Genomic DNA, 23,635 nt, shown 5'->3' with positions numbered 1-23,635 from the left:
ACATTTGAGACCAGACCAATGACAAACACGAAGCTGTAGACCGTAGAGTAGATCATATATTTGTACTCAGTCGCCGAAGAGCACCTCTGCGATGAATTCTCATGTGATGCGTTGGCAGAACTTACGAGAGGGGTCATCATAGTCAACATCTTCCGTATCTGTTGAAAAATAGCAATAGATGGTCTATTATTTACCTATGCCTTTGGGTACTTATTTGGGCATTATGCCCATACCATTGGGTGTATTTAAAGCAGAGGCCGATTGGTTATTGATAGTAAGAGCCTCAAAGGTTTCTAGGAGAGTGGAGGGGAATGAGGTTAAGAGGGATAATAAATCAACCTTGATGGAATGGCGGAGAAGACTCGAAGGGCTGAATGGCCCAATTCTGCTCCTATGTCTTATTGTCTTATTAGAAACACCTTCCAGAACCAACCACTAGTGGTTTGGTGATGCAGTCATGCATTTACATCCCATCCTCAGAGAAGGGACATGCCAAACCTGGCTGACATTCAAAATAGCATGTCCTATTTTGGGGGAACATTTTAGACTGTGGCCTCATCTCCCCCCATAGCCAGATCTATGGGTTTCTGTAGTGCTGTATTGAAAGTGGGCAATGGTTTTTTCCAGGCCAGCAGTTATAAAATATCAAACTTAGAACATAGATCAGTGCAACTCAGTAAAAGACCCTAGAGACCATGATGTTATGCAAAATTATTTGGTGCTAGTATCGGGTTATTATTGTCACATGTACCCAGATACAGTGAGAAGCTTATCTTGCTCATTGTTTATACAGATCAGGTCATTATACAGAACATTGAGCTAGAATATGGTCAAATAATAACAATGCAGAATAAAGTGTAAAAGCCACCAAGAGAGTGCAGGGCAGATAAATGATAAAGTTTAGAGATGATAATCAGGTTGATTGTGAGGCCGAGAGTCCGTGTTATTGTATAGGAGTTCTCTACAAAAGTCTGACAACAGTGGGATAGAAGCAGATTAAACTAGTAACAAGAAACCAAGAAACTAATCCTTTCTGTTGACACATCTCCACATCTCACCATTCTCTATGTATTCAAAAGACCATAAGGCAAAGGAGCAGTATTGGATAATTTGGCCCATTGGGTGCGCTCTGCCATTCCATCATGTCTGATTCATTACCCCACTTAACCCATTTTCACACCTTTTCCCTGTAACCTTAACTACCTTACTAATCAAGAACCTATCAACTTCTGCTTTAAATATACCCATTGACTTGGCCTCTACAGCCACCTGTGGCAATGAATTCCACAGATTCATCACCCTCTGCCTAAAGAAATTTCTTCTCATCTCTGTTCTAAAGGAACATCCTTGTATTCTGAGTCTGCACACTCTGGTGGTAGGCTTCTCCACCATGGGAAACATCTCCTCCACGTCCACTCTATCTAGGACTTCCAATATTCCATAGGTTTCAATGATAATTCTTGACATTATTACACTCCAGAAGTAATTGAAAAGTTAGCAAGAGTATTTGAAAAACAAACAAAATATCATGTCTTTTATATCTCCTTTTAGAATGTGCAAACTAACGCGCACACAGAATGTCAATGTGATTAACAGAACTTAAGCTTATCACAATCAGAATCAGGTTTAATATCACAGATAAAGTTCATGAAATTTGTTGTTTTGCAGCAGCAGTACAGTGCAGTACATAAAAATAAAAAAACATAAATTATGATAAGCATATCTATGAAAAGAGATGAGTTAAATAAGTCGTGCAAATAAAAGAGGAAAAATGCCTGAGGTTTTCATAGTATTCATGGGTTTATTGTCCATTCAGAAATATGACGACAGATGGGAAGAGGCAATTCCTGAAATGTTGAGTGTGTGATTTCAGGCTTCTATATCTCCTCCTTAATGCCAACAATGCAAAAAAAAGCATGTCCTGGGTGATGTGCATCCTGTTTGCACTAATCTCTCAACTCAGCACTCTTTTCTAAAGAGAAGCTACTTCACTCTAGTTACATTGAAACAAGGCTTCACAGACTCATTTTGCTGACGTGCATTCAGTGGCCATTTTATTTTGTACCTCCTGTACCTAATATAGTGGCCACTGAGCATATGTGTGTGGTTTTCTGCTGCTGTTGTCCATCCACTTCAAAGTTCAATGTGCTGTGCATTCAGAGATGCTCTTCTGCACATCACTGTTGTAACACAAGGTTATTCAAGTTACTATTACCTTCCTGTCAGCTTGAACCAATCTGGCCATTCTCCTCTGACCTCTCTTATTAACAAGGTGTTTTTGCCCACAGAATTGCTGCTCACTGGATTTTTTCACAAACAGGAGAAAAGCTGCAGATGCTGGAAATTTGAACAACACACCATATGCTGGAGGAACTCAGAAGGCCAGGCAGTATCTAGGAAAAGAGTACAGTCGATGTTTCAGGTCAAAACCCTTTGACAGGACAAGTTCTGAGACCTGCCGAATGATTTCAGCATGAAACGTTGACTATACTCTTTTCCTAGATGCTGCCTGGCCTGCTGAGTTCCTCCACCATTGTATGTATGAAACTAGATTTTTGTTTTGTTTTTCATGCCATTCTCTGTGAACTCTAGAGACTGTTGTGTGTGAAAATCCCAGGAGATCAGTACTTGCTGAGATACTGAATCCACCCATTCTGGCACTAACAGTCGAAGTCACTGATGTTTGCTCCGAACAATAACTGAACTTCTTGACAACTCTGCATGTGTTTTATGCGTTGAGTTGCTGCCACATAACTGGGTGATGAAATACTTGCATTAACAAACTAATAAAGTGGTCACCAAATGAAGTGTCTGCAAATGTTCCTATCCGATAATACATTTAGTGAAACACACACAAAATGCTGGAGGAACTCAGCAGGACATTCATCATCTATGGAAAAGGGTATGGTCAACACTTCAGGCCGAGATCCTTCATCAGGACTCAGGACAGGAGAGATCACAGAGGGGAAGCAGTGAGAAAGGGTTTCACTGAACTCCTGTCGAAGGGAGGATTTAAACTTCTTCAGGGTAGGCATCCCTGGAAGAGAATTTGCAGCATAGTACTCCAATCACAAACAAGAGAAAATCTACAGATGCTGGAAATCCAAGCACAAGCGCAAAATGCTGGAGGAACTCAGCTGGCCAGGCAGCATCTCTGGAAAATAGTACAGTTGATGTTTTGGCCGAGACCCTTCATCAGGACTCTACATTCAGTGATGCTATCAAGTATTTCATGCCTTTGAATCTTTCTCTGCTGCCAAATTTCAAAGACCATTACACACATTTGTGCTTCTATGCAAAAGATAACCAAATCACACTCTGATTATTGTTGAAGAGTTTGTTGTCTGGCTTTCACGCATTTGAACCTTTTTCTTTCCGGTAATTCTCTCATTCTTGCACTGGTGTTAAAGAAAAGCCTGCATTTCTATAGCACCTCTTCCTATGACAGAGCAGAATCCCTAAGTGCTCTTCTGCCAACTATGTTCAAACATTATGTTCAGGCAGCACGTGTGTCAGTCGATTTGTACTCAGCAAGCATCCACACACACACACACACACACACTACAATATAAAAATCAAATTATCTGTTTGGAGACAGTAGGTGACTTTAAAAAAAGCCATATGAACCATCAGGGGAAAGCCCGATTTCACCATTCCTCAAACCTGGTGCAGCATTTAAATGGAACATGGTTGAACCAAACTTCCTTCAGTCCTTTTTCCTTCCATTTCCCCATATGCTTCATCGTTTAATGGAAATCGATCCATCTCATAGCTTTTTGCAGGAAATACTGAACTCCCACACCACCAGCTTTCAAGAACAACTGCTCCCCTTCAAGTAGTCAGTTCTTGAACCAAACTGCACTTGAGAGTTCACCAACACCATCATAACTTTGCACTAAAGAACTTTTGCTTTGCTTAAATTAGCTTCTTTCTTGTAAAATTTGTGTAAGTTCATGTCTAATTTATATACTTCTAGTTAAGTGCTGCTTATCTGATGCTGCATGCATGAGATGCTGCTGCAAGCTTGTCATTTGCAAGTGAGCATGCATGTGCTTGTGCAAACAGCAAAGAAGCTTAAATCTGACTTTGATACACGATGCCACCTCCACCATACTTGACAGTAGGGATGGTGTTACCTGGCTGATGTGCACCATGTGTACCGCTCGCCTGCACAGGTGTTGCAAAGCGTCACTTAGAAGATACTGCAAAGATGTGGGAGAAGTTTTTCCGGTCAGATGAGATTAAAGTGGTCCTTTTTTTTGCCTCATCGCTATTGTAACTTACAGGTTTTAAAAAGAATAATATGTATTGCAATGTACTTCCGCCACAAAACAACAAATTGCATGACATGTGTCAGTAAAATTGAAACAGATTCTGATGTTCTTTAGTGTTTGAAATTGCTGCCCTAGGAAAGAGAGTCTGATTGTCCATGCTATCTATGCCTCTCATAATTTTCTAAACTCCAATCAAGTTTTCACTCAGTCTCTAATTCTCAAGAAAACACAACCCAAGTTTGTCCAAATTCTCCTTATACCCCTAATCTCTAATCCAGAAAGCATCCTGGTAAACGTCTTCTTTACCTTTTCCAAAACCTCCATCTCCTTTGTGTAACCATATAACCAGACCAGCACACAATTGATTTCCCTTTCCCTAAATCTAACATCATAGAACACCATTCAGTCCATTTAGTATAATCCATTTCTAAGAGGTTGTCATAGCTGGGGAAGGTCATGGGAATAAGCTCCTTCTATCTATTAAATGTTTCCAATGGTGTACACCTCAAATAGCCTCTGACAACCAAGTCCAGCTCCTGGCCTTCACGCGTGGTTTAGCTACCAAGTCCCACAGAACCGATTTTCCCTGACAGGAGAAGGGGCAAAAGTGGGTTACTGGCACCTTAAAACCAGTCATTCCAGGCAGATGGGGTTTGTCAGCCCTGGTTGGCAGCTCAGCTAGGAGAAGGAAAACTCTGATCTCAGACCTCCGCTGTCTTGCACCTGTACACACACCTGGGGAAGGCTTTAGGAGCAAACCCTAAGGAAAACTCTGGAGCCGGAATCCCTAAAACTGATTCAACACTGACTGAGAACTCCTGCAGCACTGCTGGTGCTAACTGTATCAATCTCTGCTGTTCCTTTCGGTTCATCAGCTGTGTGGAGAGGGGAAGCCTGCTGTATGGGCAAAAACTTGCTCTCCGTATTGTACTGCCCTGACTTACATACTTGCATGCGAATCATGTCGACAGCTAGAACTCAATGTCCATGATCGACCCCCAACTTCGGAGTACTAAGAACTGATTTACTCCCAGAAGTGTTTTCTTGGAAACTATTCTTTCCCACAACCCCATTAACCTCCCCTTGACTTTTTTCCTGTTAGCGGTAAGCAATTAATGAAGAAACCACAGCTTCAGAGGTAAACCCACGTGGTCAGGAGGAGAACCAGCAAATTTTTAAGAATTGACTTTATTGCTTAAGGAACAGGAACTTACAGTTCATGGTCAAGTTTTCAGGGGTATAAAGATACAAAGATAAGCAAAGGAACCTCCACTTAAAGGGAAAAGTAATCTGGTGGCTGGTGATATACCCAGATGCTGCACTTATTGCGGTCGGTACCAAGATAGGGTGAAATACCCCTCTGACAAAATGAGTGAGGATTCAGCCATTAGCCCACCTAACAAATTGTAACAATTTGTTGAAGTAAGAAGGAACAAGTAACTTTTCATCACTCTGGTAGACCTTTTGCAAGCGCTTTTTGACCAATACACGAATAACACAGTGCATTGAGAGTGTGGGTGATAAGCTGCTAAGATTCTGAGTCAAGGTTCATTTCATTGATCAAGGTGCGCTTTATGTTAGATATTTATAAAATACTGGTTAAGTCGCAAGAGGGGTTTTACTGCCAATTCTGGTTACCACGCGGAGAGTGAGTTCTATAACCAGGCAAAAAAACTGAAGGGCTTTGAGAAGATGCAGGACAAGGTGTGAAAGAAATCACTGGAATTAGCTCATAAAACTATAAAATCTTGGAACAGAATTAGGCTATTCAGTCCATTGAGTCTGCTCTGCCATTTATGGCTGATTCATTATCCCTCTCAACCCCATTCTTCTGTCTTCGCCTCATAACCTTTAACATCCTTACTAATCAAGAACCTGTCAACCTCTGCTTTAAACATACTAAGACTTGGCCTCCATCTGTGGCTATGAATTCCACAGATTCACTACCCTCTGACTAAAGAAATTCCTCCTCATCTCCTTTCTAAAGGGATGACTCTCTATTCTGAGTCTCTGCCCCTGTTCCTAAAGTCCCCCTGCATAGGAAACATCCTCTCTACATCCACTCTATCCCAGCCTTACAATTGTCCAGGAGCTGTCCCCTCTGCAGCCGAGGAAGTTGAGAGGATTGGTGAGGGTGGTGGAAAAGGTCAAGTGCATCGAGAAAAGGGAAGCAGTGAGTAGATAGGAACCCAGGGTTCAAAGGAATGGGCAAAAAAAATTGCAGAAGGAGAAAGAAGAGATGTTTCTGTACTCAGTTCAGGGTGTTGAGCTCATTGCCTGTCAATGTGAAGCAACAGAGATTGTCTCAACCTTCAAGATATAATCACATAAGAACTTGTCAAGCGACATGGCGATGATTAGACTGATGAATCAGAATCAGATTAATTATCACTGACATGTCATGAAATGTGTTATTTTCCGGAAGCGGCACTGTGTGAGACATAAAAATTACAATAAGTTACAATAATTAAATGGACAGGCAGACATCTGAACAAATAAATAGATATATAAATGCATAGTGCAAAAGAGTAGTGAGATAGTGTGCATGGCTTCATGGACCATTCAGAAATCTCAAGGCGGAAGGGAAGAAGCTGTTCCTAAAATGTTGGGTGTGGTTCCTATACCTCCCTTTGATGGTAGCAATGTGCAGGGTGGTAAGAATATAAGAACATAAGAAACAGGAGCAGGAGTCCGCCATCTTGGCCCGTCGAGCCTGCTCTGCCATTCAATAAGATCATGGCTGATCTGGCCATGAACTCATCTCCACTGACCTGCCTTTTCCCCATAACCCTTAATTCCCCTAAAATGCAAAAATCTATCCAATCTTGTCTTAAAAGTTCCTCAGTGATGGATTCAGCCTTCTTGAGATGACACCCTTTGAAGCAGACCTCAAAGGTAAGGAGGATTGTGCCTGTGGTGGAGCTGATTGAGTCTGTAATCCTCAACAGATCCTGTGCATTGAGCCTCTATATCAGGCAGCGATGCAACTAGTCAGAATGCTCTCTATTATGCCTTTGTAGAAATTTGCTAGTCTCTTACACATGGGTGGCTTCTCTGCTTAATAATCCTGTGATTCATTGAGTTGCTTTTGAAGAGTGGTTACCAGAAGAAGAGGACAGGAAAGACAACTGGTGATCAGATTGTCATCTCAAGCATCCATATTGGGGAAGTAATATCTCTGTGGTCTCGGGTTGCATGCTGCTATGACTGCACCCTTACTGATATGTAACACCCACAAAATGCTGGAGGAACTCAGCATGTCAGGCAGCATCTCTGGAGGGCAACATACAGTCAACAATTCAGGCTCAGTCCCTTCACCTGGACTGGAGTGGAAGGAGTCAGAAGCTGAAATAAGTAGGCAGGGAGAGGTAAAGGAGCACAGGATAGATGACTCCAGATGGGGGATAGATGGGTGGGTGGGTGGAGGAGGGGAGGGTGAAGTGAGAAGCTGGTGGGTGACGGTCAACTGAAGAAGAAGGAATCTGATAGGACATGGCAATGAACCGTGGGAGAAAGGGATGGAGGAGGGGTACTGAAGCGAAGTGATAGGTAAACATGGAACATACCATTCCAACTCTTCAGACCATGCCTCTCACAACCCCTGATTTAACACTGGCCTAATCACAAAGAAAAGGTGTAGAAGATGATGAGCGACATTGATCTTGTGGATAGTCAGAGTCTTTTTTTCCCAGGGCTGAACTGGCTAACACGAGAGGGCACAGGTTTAAGGTGCATGGAAGTAGGTACAGAGGAGATGTCAGGGGTAAGTTTTTACACAGAGAGTGGTGAGTGCGTGGAATGGGCTGCTGGCGATGGTGGTAGAGTTGGATACGATAGGGTCTTTTAAGAGACTCCTTGATAGGTACATGGAGCTTAGAAAAATAAAGGGCCATGGGTAGCCATAGGTAATTTCTAAAGTAATGACATGTTCGGCACAGCTTTTTGGGCCAAAGGGCCTGTATTGTGCTGTAGGTTTTCTATGTTTCTAAAATTTACAATGAACAATTAACTTACCAACTGGTATGCCTTTGGACTTCGGGAGGAAATCAGAGCACCCGGAGGAAATCCATCTGGTCACGGGGAGACAGCGGTGGGAATTGAACCCCGATCATTACTACTGTAAAGCATTGTGCTAACTATTATGCTACCATGTAAAAGTGGAGCCAGAATGAAAAAAAGGAAGAAGAAAGAAGGGGGAGGGGAGAAGTTGATGTGCATGCTGTCAGGTTGGAGGCTACCAGACGGAGTAGGAGGTGTTTTTCCTTGAAGCTGAGACTGGGCTCATCACGGCAGCAGAGGATGCCAAGCAATGGCATGTTGCACTGGGAATTGGGATTGGAATTAAAATGGTTGGTCAACAGAGAGTCCCGCTTGTTTCAGATAACGCAAAAGTGCTTGACAAAGCATTTCCCCAATTTATGTCAGATACTTATTAGCTGATGAATAAATCCCATTTAATTTAGAAATCTTGCCAGATGTAATGTTTGAGCATAAGGCACAGGAGCAGAATTAGACCATTCAGTCCATCAAGTCTGCTTCATCATTCCATCATGGCAATTACTATCTCTCTTAACCCCATTCTCCTCCCTTCTCCCCTTAACCTTTGGCTCCTTACTAATCATGGACCTATCATCCTCCACTTTACATATACCCAGTGAAGCCATCCGTAACAATGAATTCACCACCCTCTGGCTAAAGAAATTCCTCCTCATCTCTGTTCTAAAAGGACGTCCCTTTATTCTGAGGCAGTGTGCTCTTGTCTGAGATTTCCCAACTATATGAAACATCCTCTCCACATGCACTAATGATGGAAAAGACTGGAGTGAATTTCAGCTAGTGTGAGGAGTTGTAGTTCAAGATCAAGTCCATTGTCATTCAACCATACACACTCATACAGCAAAGCAAAACATCGTTCCTCTGCAGCCAAGGTGTAAAACACAGCACAGATAGTGTCACACAGGGTGGCAGGGTGGAGGCACATCTCCACCAAAGGAGATATAATGAGATGCTTCTCTCCACTAGCCTGCAGCTCACCCTTGGGCAAGGTGTAGCACCTTCTTAGCCCCTCCCCCTGTCATGTGAAGCCATGGCAGCAGGTGGCAGACAGTTGTATGAGCAAATCACAAGTCCTGGTTATGCAGCCACTGACACCAGATAGACAATGTCTGAAGAGTATTGATAATGGCTGGGGTCACCCATCTTGTACAGACATTTCCCAGAAGGCGGCAATGGCAAACCATTTCTGTAGAAAAATTTGACTAGAACAATCATAGTTATGGAAAGACCATGATGTCATATGACACAGCACATAATGAAGGAACGATAGTGTCACACACAACACATATAGTTGCGTGTTAGTGTACCGGTAATGTAGTAACCAAAGCTAGGAGCTTCAGTGTCAAATCTAGGTTATATGAGCGTGGGAAATTGATCTACAGTGGCAATGCTAGCTTTTATCAGCAAACGATTTCAATTGTAGATAGCAAGGGCACATATTCTGTGTATGCTGAACCAAGCAGAATTTAACAAGGAGATGTGCAAAGTCGTATTCTGGAGCAACAGATAAAGGAATTCAATGGGTCAGGCAGTGTCTGTGGGGAAAAGGGATGGCTGAGATATCAGGTTGTGACCCATACTTGGAGGACAACAAGCCAAATTTATGAAAGTACAGACAGTAGAAAACCAAAGTCTGGATGCTTACACAGCACTGAGGCAGATATATTACCTTGTTTGCTACCAATGTTAATATGCATATGCATATAATATAACATGCATAAACAAGATGTTAATGTGTACTGTATATTCACACAGCTGCTGACTGCTTCATTGGAGCAAGAGACATGCATGGCCAGTGTCATTATAAAGGAACACATTATAGATGAGAATATAGTTTATCTGAGATCCTGAAAATATTAGGAATAAAGTATTGAGTGGTCCTCTAACACAGGAAAGTCAGGGCTGCTGTTGTAGTGACTCACTTTATGAACTGGTGAGAGCGAAGTTGGTGGAAATTGAAGACGAATGCATTTAGCGGGGATGTGTCTCAAGCATGTTAATGTTGGTATTGTTTTTTTATTCTCACACGTACTGAGATACAGTGGAAAGCTGGTCTTGCCGACAGTCTATACAGATCAACTCATTACATGGTCTAAGGTTTTAGGTTATAGATTTGTGGGCTGTGCAAATAATATCAACAGTGAGATCCAATGGCCAGGGAGATGTTTCTGCAATGCTTGTTGGAGAACAAAGGGCACGATAAGGCACAGACGTCATGGTCATCCACTGTACCCCAAGGGAGACCCAAGTTGTGATGATTACTTGTACCACTGGACCCAGATTTCTGAGGTCAAGACAGCTGAACTGCCCCAGTGCAATAGTTTTTCCACTTTAAAAACTCCTACACAGATTTCTTCATAAGCTGTGCATCATAGAACTACACAAATCTGCCATCACCAAATATAATGGACAACCAACGTTAGCTTCAGGAAGTTAGTACAGTTTCATACTATACCCTCATGAAAATACACTCAGTAGCCACTTCATTAGGTACAGGAGATGACTAATAAAGTGCCCACTGAGTGTATGCTCATGGTCTTCTGCTGCTGTAGCCCATCCACTTCGAGGTTTGATGTGTTGTGCATTCAGAGATGCTCTTTTGCACACCCTGCTGTAACGCCATGGTTATTTGAGTTACTATTCCCTTCCTGCCAGTTGAACCAGTCTGCCCATCCTCCTTTGACCTCTCTCGTTAACAAGACACTTTTTTTCTTGCAAATGCCGCTCACTAGACATATTTTGTTTTCTTTTATTTGTTTATTGCATCATTCTCTGTAAACGCTAGAGACTGTTGTGCATGACAATCCCAGGAGATCAGCAGTTCCTGAGATACTCAAACCACCCCATCTGGCACTAACAGTCATTCCACGGCCAAAGTCACCTAGATCACATTTCTTCCCCATTCCGATGTTTGCTCTGAACTACAACTGAACCTCTTGACCATGCCTGCATGCCTTTCTGTATTGAGTTACAATACATGATTCATTGTAGCAAGAGCCACATGATTGATTGCTTAGATATTTGCATTAACGAGTAGGTGTGCAGATATACCTTACAAAGTGGCAATGGAGTTTTGACAAGTAAAACTAATACAGCTTAATAATTAACATCCCCAAGGGGTTGTGCTGGCATACTAAACTACCATGTGGAGAAAACAATCACCAGGTACCTTCTGGGAAATCTCACATAGGATGTGGCTGAAAGTCCAGCATTGTTGGTGTGATCTGAAAGATGCTCTAGTTATAACAGATAAGAAAAATATTCAAGAAAGTGATCAGCGGATTTCATCAAAGGAACGTCAGGGTTAAAAGAAGCAAGGGAGTCTTCGTGAAGGAAAACCTCACCAACTGAAGGGAAAGTTTATTTGTTGAGAAACAGCGCAGAATAGGCCCTTCCAGCCCCATGAGCCATGGCACCCAGCAATTCCCTAATTTATTCCTAGACTAATTACAGGACAATTGTGTAATGACCAATTAACCTACCAACTGGTACATCTTTGGACTGTTGGAGGACAATGGAGCACTCGGAGGAAACCCATGCAGTCATGGGGAGGAGGTACAAACTCCTTACAGGCAGCAGGGGTATTGACGACATTCTCAGAGCCAAGAAAAAAAAATCTGATTATGCTCCTGAGCTCCAGTCGTTTTCAGAGATCATCCAGTACCAAGCCAACAATGTCACTGTGTTGACTTTATTTTGTTAATTATTAAAGGAAGATTAACTTTGACAATGTGAAAAGATTAACAAACATAGGTGATCTGTGCAGATAAAGGCCTCAAGTTGAAACAGGGATAGCCAAATGCTAAATCTTGCCTGTGCTGATTTCAGTTTGAGAGCCCGGGTGGTGATTAGCCTCATCTGAACAGTAGCCTTGATTTCAAGACACACTGACTAAAACAGAGAAAAATTACACTCAGATAAAAGATAGGGTGTGGCTGTCATCATTTTACTTGGTAGATTTTGTCAGTCCTTGCTGGGAAGGCCAGCTCTAAAGTCTTGTTGGTCCTTCTGGTACGCTGAGATGACTCAAAGACCACAATATATAGGAGCTATTTGGCCCATCGAGTCATGATTGATTTATTATCCCTCTGAACTCCATTCTCCTGCCTTCACCCACAACCACTGACACTCTTATTAATCAGAAACGTATGAACCTCCACCTTAAATATACCCAAATGAAGTGGTCTCCACAATCATCTGTGGCAATGATCCACCATTCTCTGGCTAAAGAAACTTCTCCTCATCTAAAGGGACATCCCTGTATTCTGAGGCTGTGTCCTCTGATCATAGATTCCCTCACTGTAGGTAACATCTAGGCTTCTCAATATTCGATAGGTTAATGGCTGAGTGAATGAAGTTTCCCAGCACCCTGTCATTTCTGTGCCTGGGAGCATTCAGTGCATCATGTTAGAGGTTGGGGTCTCTATCTGAGTATCTGAAGGGGCTGCTTCTTAAGCTTTGGCTGCACTTCAGCCACACACTCCTGATCTTTGGTCACCAGTTTCAGAGGGGCGTGGGTAGGTTGGGACATCCCCTAGTTTGGTGTCAGGCGGTTGAGAATGCTGCCTGAGCTGATTGCCTGCTCCTTTATTCGTGGGTGCCATGGGGGATTTCTGGACAGGTGGGTGCCCCAGGGACTGGAGCGCATTCTGCTCAGAGGTGACAAAATTATGAGGGCTATAGACAGGGTAAACGCAAGCAGACTTTTTTCCACTGAGCTTGGGTGAGTCTAGAGCCAGAAGTCATGGGTTAAGGGTGAAAGGTGAAATGGTTAAGGGGATCATGAGGGGAAGCTTCTTCACTCAGAGGGTGGTGAGAGTGTGGAATCAGCTGCCAGCAGAAGTGGTGGATGTATGTTTGATTTCACGTTTAAGAGCAATTCAGAAATGTACATAAATGGGAGTGTTATGGAGTGATATGATCTGGGTGCAGGTCGGCATGTAATAGATTGGCCCAATAGCCTGTATCTGCGCTGTAGCGATCTATGACTCTGTGATTATTCTATGACTGTGTTATAATTTGAATTGGTAAACAGTGGTATGCTCCATTCACCGAATAAAGCTCCTTTGGAAAGGAAATAAAAATAGTGAAGTGTGCAGAGAGAGGCCTCCCTGTTGCTTCAATCTGACTATATACAATCGAGTTCAAAACATCCAGACAGAACACTGCAGTGGCTACCTTTCTCAGACCACCTTATAAGAGGCCCCATCAGACAGAGTAAAGAGAGTTAATTAATTAGCTTTTAAAGAGAGGTTCAGAACAAGCCCTTGTGTCCCAATCAGCTACCTTGCCCAGCAACCCCCCAATTTAACCTTAGCCTCATCACAGGACCATCTACGATGACCAATGAACCTACCAACTGGTACGTCTTTGGACTGTGGGAGGGAACTGGAGCAGCTGGTGGAAACCCATGAGGTTCACAGGGAGAACCTACCAACTGTTCACAGACATTGCCAGAATTGAACTTCGAAGTCCAGAGCTCCCTTAGCTGTAATAGTGTTACGCCAGCTGCCATGCTACCTTGTTTTGTGGACATTAGAAGACTTTTGCTAGCAGAAATCAGGTGTACGAGATGGATGGAGGCAGTGATCGAGTGAATAGCAAAGGCCTCTTCGCAAGGAAGCAAAGGTTAGTACTGGGGAGGGGGGAAGGAAGGGGATAATTTTAAGGTAATTGGAAGGGATGTCAGAGGTAAGATTTTTACATGTACAGAGAGTGGTTAGTGCCAGGAGTGGTGGTGGAGACAGATACATTAGGGGCATTTGAGGAACTCTTAGGAGGGCACACGGATGATAGGAAAATGGAGGGCTAAGCACAAGGGAAAGGCAAGATTGATTTTAGAGTAGACTGCGACATCACCGGCACAAGTACCTGTACTGTGTTCTAAATAGCCAAGGCGTCACAAAATGACAAGAGCAGAAATCGGTGACCCAGTTACATAGTGAAAATGTCGAGTTAGTTTATGTTTAAAAAAAACAGGAAGTAATATAGTACATGTCAATATGTACAATGTTATTGACCCATAAATCACATGTGCATTATTGCCCCAGTCTGTGTCTCACCTTTGAATAAATTAAACAGATGCTGTTTGAGCTTCTTGCGGACTGTGGAAGGAACATTGCGAAAGTTTAGGAACTCGGTGAGAGTGCAAGCTTACAATCGTCTGTTGTTGAAATTGCTGAGCCAAGTTACTCAGAGGAGAGTTTAAAAAAAAGCTGGACATCCTGTGACGATGTTAAAGTAAGCATTCAGCCTCAGGCATGAGAGCAGGGCAGCATGTTTCCTACAGAGCATTGTTAGTGCAAGTGGACAGTCCAATTTAATTGCAACAGTATTTAATTAGTGATACAGCACAGTAACAGGTCCAAGAACACCCAATTAACTAACTAACCTGAAGTCGGAGCACCCTGAGGAAGCCCACAGGGAGGATGTACACCTTACAGACAGTGGGAGAGATTGATCCTGGCTTGTGGGCATTATGCCAATTGCCACACTACCAGGCCGCCTAGCCCTAGTGTTGCTCCACTTGTTTCTGAAACATTTTTTTACCATGACCTTTTGATTGTGAAACTAGCTCTTTCATTCAGACATTCCTACAAGCCAGAGTCATGAGTTTGTGTCAGTTAACCCCGAATCTTTTCTACTCTCCCTAGTCTCTTTAACATACATATCTTTTATGTCTGCTCCTTCTTTTCTCAAGGTTGAGGATGGTTACTTACCTCTGTTTAAGAGTGGCATTCTCTGTTCTGGCCCCCTTCTTACTGCTGCCTATCAGCCCCTGCTGGTTCCCCTCCTCTTACCCTTTCTTCCATGGTCCACTTGTCTCTCCTATCAGATTCCTCCTCTTTCAGACCTTTACCTCTCCCACCTATCACCTCCCAGCTTCTGACTTCATCATGCCACCCCACACATCTTCTCCTTCGCCTGGCTTCACCTATCACCATTAAGCCTGTACTCCTTCCCTTCTCCACACCTTATTCTGCCCTCTCCCCTTCTCCCGTACCTTACCAGTCGTGATGAAGGGACTTAGCCTGAAGCGTCGACTGTTTATTCCTATCCATGGATGCTGCCTGACCTGTTGCATTCCTCCCTCATTTTACTTGTGTTGTCAAGAGTGGAAGATGCAGGTCATAAATGAACCCATGTGCTTATAAAGAGCTAACGTTTCAATATTTCACAATCCATCTTATTCCTCTTCTACACCACTTATTCACTTTGTAACTTTTATTAACTTTTTACATCTTGCACAGTATTGCTGCCACAAAATAACAAATTTCACTAAATATATTAATAATAATAAACCTAATTCTGATTCAGATTCTGATTTGGGCTGAATGTGGAGTTTTTGACACATTGTGGATGTGTGCACCTATTATACAAAGGACTTGCTAGTGCAAGCTCTTGCTCCAGTGACAAGGAGGTCCAGTCATTTGCCGATTCAGTACCTATACTTACATTATTGTAGATTTTAGCCTACCTACCACCTTCCCTAACATAATAGACACAAAATGCTGGAGGAACTCGGCAGGTCAGGCAGCATCCATGGAAATCAATAAAGAGATGGCATTTTGGGCCGAGACCTTTCATCAGGACTGGAAAGAAAAATAAAAGAACAAAGTGTTGACATGCTGGACTAAGACCCTTCCTCAGGACTAAAACAGAAGGGTTCTTCTTCCCCCTTCCTTTCCAGTCCTGATGAGGGACTCAGCCCGACACATCAACTCTTTATTTCGGTCCATAGATACTGTCTGACTTGCTGAATTTATTTATTTATTGACATACAGTACGGAATAGACCCTTCGAGTCAGACCACCCAGCAATCTCCCAATCTAAACCTAGCCCAATCACAGGACATGTTACAATGACCAATTGACCTACCAAGCGGCATGTCTTTGGACCATGGGAGTAAACCAGAGCATGTGAAGGAAGCACCCTCAGTCAGGGAGAATGTACAAACTCCTTACAGGCAGCGGCAGGAGTTGAACCGGGGTTGCCTGTACGGTAAAGCATGCTCACCTCTACGCTTGTGCCCGTTACTCTGGATTTCCAGGGTCCGTAGTATTCTTCAGTTTATGTTCCCTAACATAAAATTTGAAGTAGTCTTAACAACACTATCTAAAACTGGCCTTTTGTATGTTTCCTTGATCACAAATTTAAGTCACTTTTTGGAAGGGCAAAATATTGGTTTCCGAAACTGCCATGAAGGTGCTTTGAAATGGAAAATGAGCTTTTGCCCAAGCTTTATCACAAATTGCATCTGTAAGGATCAATTAACAGAGTTCATGGGCTGTAGATGATTAGGACTGGATTGAAATTGGAGAGTTTGTATTGTAATGCACACAGTCCATACCACGCAAAGGTCTTGTCACCACTGAGAACATCTACAAGGAGCACTGTCACAAACAAACAGCATCCATCATCAAGGAACCCCCATCCAGGCCAGGCTCTCTTTTCGCTGCTACCACCGGGAAGGAGCCTTAGGTCCCACACCACCAGGTTCAGGAATAGTTATTACCCTTTAGCCACTAGGCTCCTGAACCAGTATGGATAACTTCACTCAACTCAACTCTGAACTGATTCCACGACATATGGGCTGATTTTCGAGGACTCTGCAACTCATTTTCTCAGCATCATCCATCTATTTATTTGTTTGTTTGTTTATTTGTTAGTTAATTAATATCTCTTTATTTCTATTTCTACAGTTTGTCTTCTTTTGCACATTAGTTGTTGATCAGTTTTTTGTGTGTAATTTTTCACCGATTCCATGGTATTTATTTGTTCTACACTGAATGCCCATAAGAAAAAGAATCTCAGTGTAGTATATCGTTACATATAAGTACTTTGTACTTAAACTGTGAACATATCGTAATGTGAGAAAAAACAGTTGAGGCAGATTCACAAATAGCTTTCAAGTGCAATTTGATAAATACATGAAGAAAAAGAGATTATGGGGCTTTGGAGACAGAGCAGAGGAGTGGGGTTAATTTCCCAGTAAATCTGAAGAGATAATATAGGTTTGATGGGCTGAAGGGCTCTATTCAATGATATAGCATCCAAAGATCCCTGGTAACATGTTTCCAGCAATCCTTAAAAACGCAGTAATCAATAATCCCGTTCACCATGCACTGTTCCGAGATCAAGCAAGCAGGTTAATCAGTATTGCGTTACACTCAGTATGTTACAAAAGCTGGAACTCACAATTCAGGTGGCCTCCGTGTGAGTAGAGTTGTCGAACAGCTGCTGGCAGTTGTGTGTGTTCTGCTCGAAACCAATTACAGTTCCACTTCCACCTCTCAGCATTGCTCTGCTGCTATTTATTTGAGTGATAGCAATGTGAGGAACTGCTCAGTCCCCACCCACACACAGCAACCGTATCTAGGGTACACTGCACTGACATATGGTGCAGAGAAATAAGGGGAACAGCGAATTGTGAAAGATGCTTAACGCATCCCTGCAATGCAATTAATCTCAGAAACACACTTTAGCACAGATCCTGCTAGATACACGCGCGCACACACACACACACACACGCACACACACACACACACACACACACTCATATACACACACACACAGTCACAGCCACGTACACACGCATACACACACAAACACACTCTCAGACACACACACACACACACACTCTATCTTTCATACATTTTTTCTTTCACATGCACACACAATTTTGTTCTTTCTCACACATACACTATCTTTCACTCTCTCACACACAAAAATCCTCTCAAACACACACACCCTCATTCACACTCTCTCTCTCTCACACACACTTTCTCTCTCACTCACCATATTCTCTCTATATCACGCAAACCTTCTGTCTCTCTCACACACACCCTTTCTCACTCACACGCAAACCTTCTGTCTCTCTCACACACACCCTTTCTCACTCACACACAAACCTTCTGTCTCTCTCTCAAACACACACACACTCTCTCTCACACAATCTTTTTCTGTCTCTGACACACACACTTTCTCTCTCTCACAAAGATACAGCTTTCTCTCTCACACACACACTCTCTCCCTATCACATACACACACTCTCACACGCACATGTTCTCTCTCTCTGACACATACCCACTCTCTTTGCCTCACACATTTCTTCTTAGACTCACACACAATTTCTCTCTCTCACACACTCTCACACATACTCTTTCTCTAACTCTCACACACACACACAATCCCTCTCAGTGTAGAGTGCCCTCCTGCTTCAAAACATCCACCATTGTCCCTGTACCTAAAAAGACCAAGGTAACATGACTGAACAACTTGAGTCCTGTCACACTCACCTCAATAATAAACAAATGTTTTGAGAGGCTGGTCAAGGACTATATCTACAGTATGCTGCCACCCACACTGGATGCCCTACAATTTGCCTACTGACACAATCGATCAACAGACGACACAATTGCCACAGCTTTACACACTGTCCTTACACATCTGGAGAAGAGGGATGCTGTTCTTGGACCACAGTTCAGCATTCAAAACCATAATTCCCTCCAGGCTCGACAGAAAGCTCAGAGACCTCGGCCTTGACCCCGCTTTGTGCAGCTGGATCCTGGACTTCCTGTCAGATCACCGGCAGGTGGTAAGAGTGGGCTCCCTCACCTCTGCCCCTCTGACCCCCAACACAGGTGCCCCTCAGGGCTGCCCTAAGCCCCCTCCTTTTCTCTCTGTACACACATGACTGTGTCGCCTCCCACAGCTTCAATCTGCTAAATAAATTTGCTGACGATTGGCCTAATCTAAGATAATAATGAGACAGCTGACAGAGAGGAAGTCATCACCCTGATACAGGGGTGTCAAGAAAACAATTTCTCCCTCAATGTCGCAAAAACAAAGGAGCTGGTTGTGGACTACAGGAGGAATGGAGACAGACTCACCCCTATTGACATCAATGGACCTGGGGTTAAGATGTTAAACAGCTTTAAGTTCCTTGACATAAATGTCACCGAGAATCTCACGAGGTCTGTACATACTGGCTGTGTGGTGAAAAAGGCACAACAGCGCCTCTTACACCTCAGACAGCTGAAGACATTTGGCATGACCTCCCAAATTCTATGAACTTTCTCCAAGGGCACCATTGAGAGCATCCTGACTGGCTGCATCACTGCCTGGTATGAGAACTTAATCTGCAGAGAGTGGTGCAGACAGGAAACGTACAAAGACAGGTGTGTAAAAAGGGCCTGAAGGATCAGTGGAGACCCGAGTTACCCCAACCACAAACTGTTCCAGCTGCCACCATACGGGAAATGGTACCACAGCATAAAAGCCAGGACCAACAGGCTTCTTCCACCAGGCTATCAGACTGAGTAATTCATGCTGACACAACTGTATTTCTATGTTATATTGACTATCCTGTTGTACATACTATCTCGCTCACACACATGCACACATATACTTTTTCTGTCACACACACTCTTTCTCTGTCTCTCACAGACTCACTTTCACTCTCTCTCTGACACACCGACATACTCCTTCACTCACACTTTCTCTCTGTCTCACACACACTCTATCTCTCTCTCCCACACATACACTCTCTTTCACACGCTCTCACACATTCCTTCTCTATCTCCCACGCACACACATTTTCTGTCACTCTTTCCCACACAAGCTCTCTCACAACCACGCACTTTCTCTCTCTCTCACACACACACACACATAAACATACACTCTCTCACACACACTCTCACACAGTTTTTCCTCACTATCACACAGACCCTTTCTCTCTCTCACACACACACTCTCTCAGAGTTTTTTCACTAACACACAGACTCTTTCACTCAGACACACACACTCTTTATCCTTCACACGCATTGTCTTTCACACACACATTCTCTTTCTCTCTCACACACACTTTCTCTCTCTCTCTCACTCACTCTCATACATGCACTCTTTATCCAATTCTCACATAACACCTTTCACACACATACAATTTTTAGCACTCTCACGCACACACTCTCTCTCTCACACTTTCTCTCTCTTACACACACACTCCCTCTATTGCACGCACACATGGTCTTTCTCTCTCTCTCATACTTTGGCTTTCTCACACAAATGTCTCCATCTCTCACATGCACTTTCTGTCTTATTCACACACACATTTTCTCTCTCACACACACTCTTTCTCTCTCATACTCACTCACTCTCTCCCTCACTCACACTCTCACACACACGCTTTCTTTCTCACTTGCACTTACACTCTCCTCTCACACACACTTTCTACCTCTCAAACACTTTCTTTCTTGCTGTCCCTCAAACACTCTTTCTCTCACACTCACACGCACTCTCTCTCTGAGACACACTAATACTGTCCTCTCACACACACTCTTTCCATCTCTCATACACTTTCTTCACGTTCTCTCTTTCACACACATTTTTCTCTAATGCTCACACATACATTCTTACACTCAATATTCTCTCTTTCACACCCTCTTTCTGTCTTACACACACACACACACATTTTGTCTCTCTTTTACACACACATTTCTCTCTAACTCTCTCTATGCCTCTCTCTCATACACACTCTTTCTCTCTCTTTCTCACACAGGTTTCTCTCTAGCTCTCTTTCATCCACACACACACACATTCTCACAGTCATACTCACCCTCTTTCACACACACACACACACACACACACACACACACACACACACACACACACACACTCTTTCTCTCTCTTTCTCACACACAGGTTTCTCTCTAGCTCTCTTTCATCCACACACACACACATTCTCACAGTCATACTCACTCTCTTTCACACACACACACACACACACACACACACACACACACACACACACACACACACACACACACTCTTCCTCTTTCTAACCAACTCCCTTCCTCTCTCACACACCCAAACTTTCTCTCTCACACTCTCTCTCTCACACATACTCTTTCTCTCTCTCTTTCACACACACACACTCTCTTACACACATTCTCTCTCTCATATACACATTCTCTAGTGCACATCCAGACTTTCTCTCTCTCTCTCTCTCACACACACACCTTTTTTTAATTACACAGTTTTTCTGTCTCTCTCACAATATCTCTCACACACAATTTTTCTGTCTCAAACAGCCACAGTTTCTCTCTCTCTCACACAGACACCTTCTCACTCTCTCTCACACTTTCTGTCTCACACACACACTCTGTCTCTCAACCACACTCTTTCTCTCTCTCACACAAGTATTCTTTATCTCTCTCCCTCTCACACACACTCTCTCGCTCTCTAACCCATTCTCTTTCTTTCTCATACACACATACTCTCTCCCTCAAACACATACTCTCTGACACACACTCTTTCTATTACTCACACATACTTCCTCCTTCTTCCTCATACAAATTTTCTTTCTTACACACACATCCACTTTCTCTTACTCTCACACATACACTACACTCTTGCTCTCCCTCATTCTCTCTCACACACATGCGTCTCTCTCTCAGACAGATTCACTCCTGCTCATTATAGACAATAGACAATAGGTGCAGAAGTAGACCATTTGGCCCTTTGAGCCTGCACCGCCATTCTGAGATCATGGCTGCTCATTCTCCCATACACCATTCTCTCTCACATGTACTCTATCTCTCCCACTTTCTCTTGCTCACACACACAATCTGCCTCTCTCAAACAATCTCTTGCTTCCTGTCTTATACACTCATACCTTGTGTCTCACACACTTACCCCGTCTCCCGCTCTCATTCTCTATAACACACACAAACGTTCTCTGTCTCAACCACACTCTATTGTGTACACAGACCTACTCTCCCTCACATACTCACACTTTGTCTCTCTCTTACACACTCATTTTCTCTCTCTCTCTCTCACACACTCACTCTATCTATCTCTTACATATTTTTCTCTGCCAGACACCCACTCTTTCTTGCACTCACATGCTCCCTCTCACATACACACACTCACTTCCTCTCTCTCACACACATACAATCTTTCTTTGTCTCTCACACACACAGTTTCAATTTTTTGTACAAACACACACTTTCTCTCTATCACATACTCACTGCTGCCCACACAGACTTTTTCTCTCTCACACGAATTTGTTCTCTCTCTCACAGACTTTCCCTACCTCTTTTCCCTCTTCCGTGGCCACACTTTCTCTCTCCCTCACACATGCACTTACTCTCTCTGTCTCAAACTGTCACACACACAGTCTTTCTCTGGATCTCACACACACAGAATTTCAATCTTTGAGACAGACATACACTTCTTCCTCTCTCACACACGTTCTCTTTCTCTGTCACACTCTCTCTCACATAGAAAGCATCTGTCTCTCACACAAATATACTTTCTTTCTCCCTCTCACACACACTTCCTCTCTCTCAACACTCACACAGACACTCTCACGGAAAACACTTTTTCTCTAATACACACACTCATTCTCTCTCTCACACATTGACACACAGACACCCTCCCTCTCTCACACAGATTTTCTCTCACACACACTCCCTAATTCTCTCTCTCTCTCTCACTTACATACAAAATTTCTCTAGCTCTCACACACCCTCTCTCTCTAACACACTTTCTCTCACACTCACACACTTACTCTCTCTCACACACTCTGTCCCACACGGACTTTTTCTCTCGCAATCCCACACATTTCTCTCTCACACACATATTCTCTCTTTTACACACTCTCTAAATCACACTCTGACTTTTTCTCTCACACCCACATCCTTTCTGTCTCTCTCACACATCCTTTCTCTAACACACACACACTCTCCCTCTCACATACACTCCCTCTCTCTCTCTCTCTCTCTCTCTCACACACACACACACACATACTTTCTCTCTCTAAAACACACTCCCTCTCACGCAGTCTTTTTTGCTCTCTCTCTCACACACTCACAAATTCTCTCACTCACATATCACTCACTCTCTCTTACACAGCCTCTAGTGCAAACACTGACTTTTTTCTCTCACACCTACACACATTATCACTCACACACAAAATTTCTCTATCTCTCACACATCCTCTGTCTCTAACAGACTCACACACCCTCTCTTTCACACATGCACTCTCTCTCTCCCACTCTCATACACACACTTTTCTCTCTCTTCTACTCTCACATACAGAATTTCTATCTTTCATACAGACACACACTTTCTCTATCACATACACACACTCGCACACATACTTCCTCTCTCTCTCACACTCTCTTTCTTACATACACTCTCTCACACACCCACACTTTTTCTCTCACAATCTAACTCTCTCTCTCACATACACAGTCACACTTGCTCTCCCACTCTCACACACACAATCTTTCTGACTCGCA

General features: G+C 43.2%; 1 protein-coding gene across 2 annotated transcripts in view; it reads right to left on the bottom strand.

Annotated features, from left to right (window-relative positions):
* The window catches only part of LOC132406741 (cysteinyl leukotriene receptor 1-like), a 24,341-nt gene extending 5,749 nt beyond the window's left edge, over positions 1-18,592 (bottom strand). The window contains exons 1-3 of one of the 2 annotated variants that reach the window (XM_059992678.1): positions 17,529-18,592; positions 14,393-14,434; positions 1-158 (exon numbers count right to left, since the gene is read on the bottom strand). The exon at positions 1-158 is cut by the window's left edge and continues 5,749 nt beyond it. In XM_059992678.1, the coding sequence (XP_059848661.1) occupies positions 1-149 (149 nt within the window). In that variant the 5' untranslated portion in view covers positions 150-158; positions 14,393-14,434; positions 17,529-18,592. The remainder of the gene's footprint in view (positions 159-14,392; positions 14,435-17,528) is intronic. The other variant, XM_059992669.1, reaches the window with a different exon arrangement.
* Positions 18,593-23,635: the final 5,043 nt, after the last annotated feature.

This window comes from Hypanus sabinus, chromosome 2 (assembly GCF_030144855.1).
Source record: "Hypanus sabinus isolate sHypSab1 chromosome 2, sHypSab1.hap1, whole genome shotgun sequence".
Lineage (NCBI taxonomy): Eukaryota > Metazoa > Chordata > Chondrichthyes > Myliobatiformes > Dasyatidae > Hypanus > Hypanus sabinus.
The sequence above is the reverse complement of the archived record's forward strand: the minus strand, read 5'-3'. Positions and strand labels throughout refer to the sequence as shown.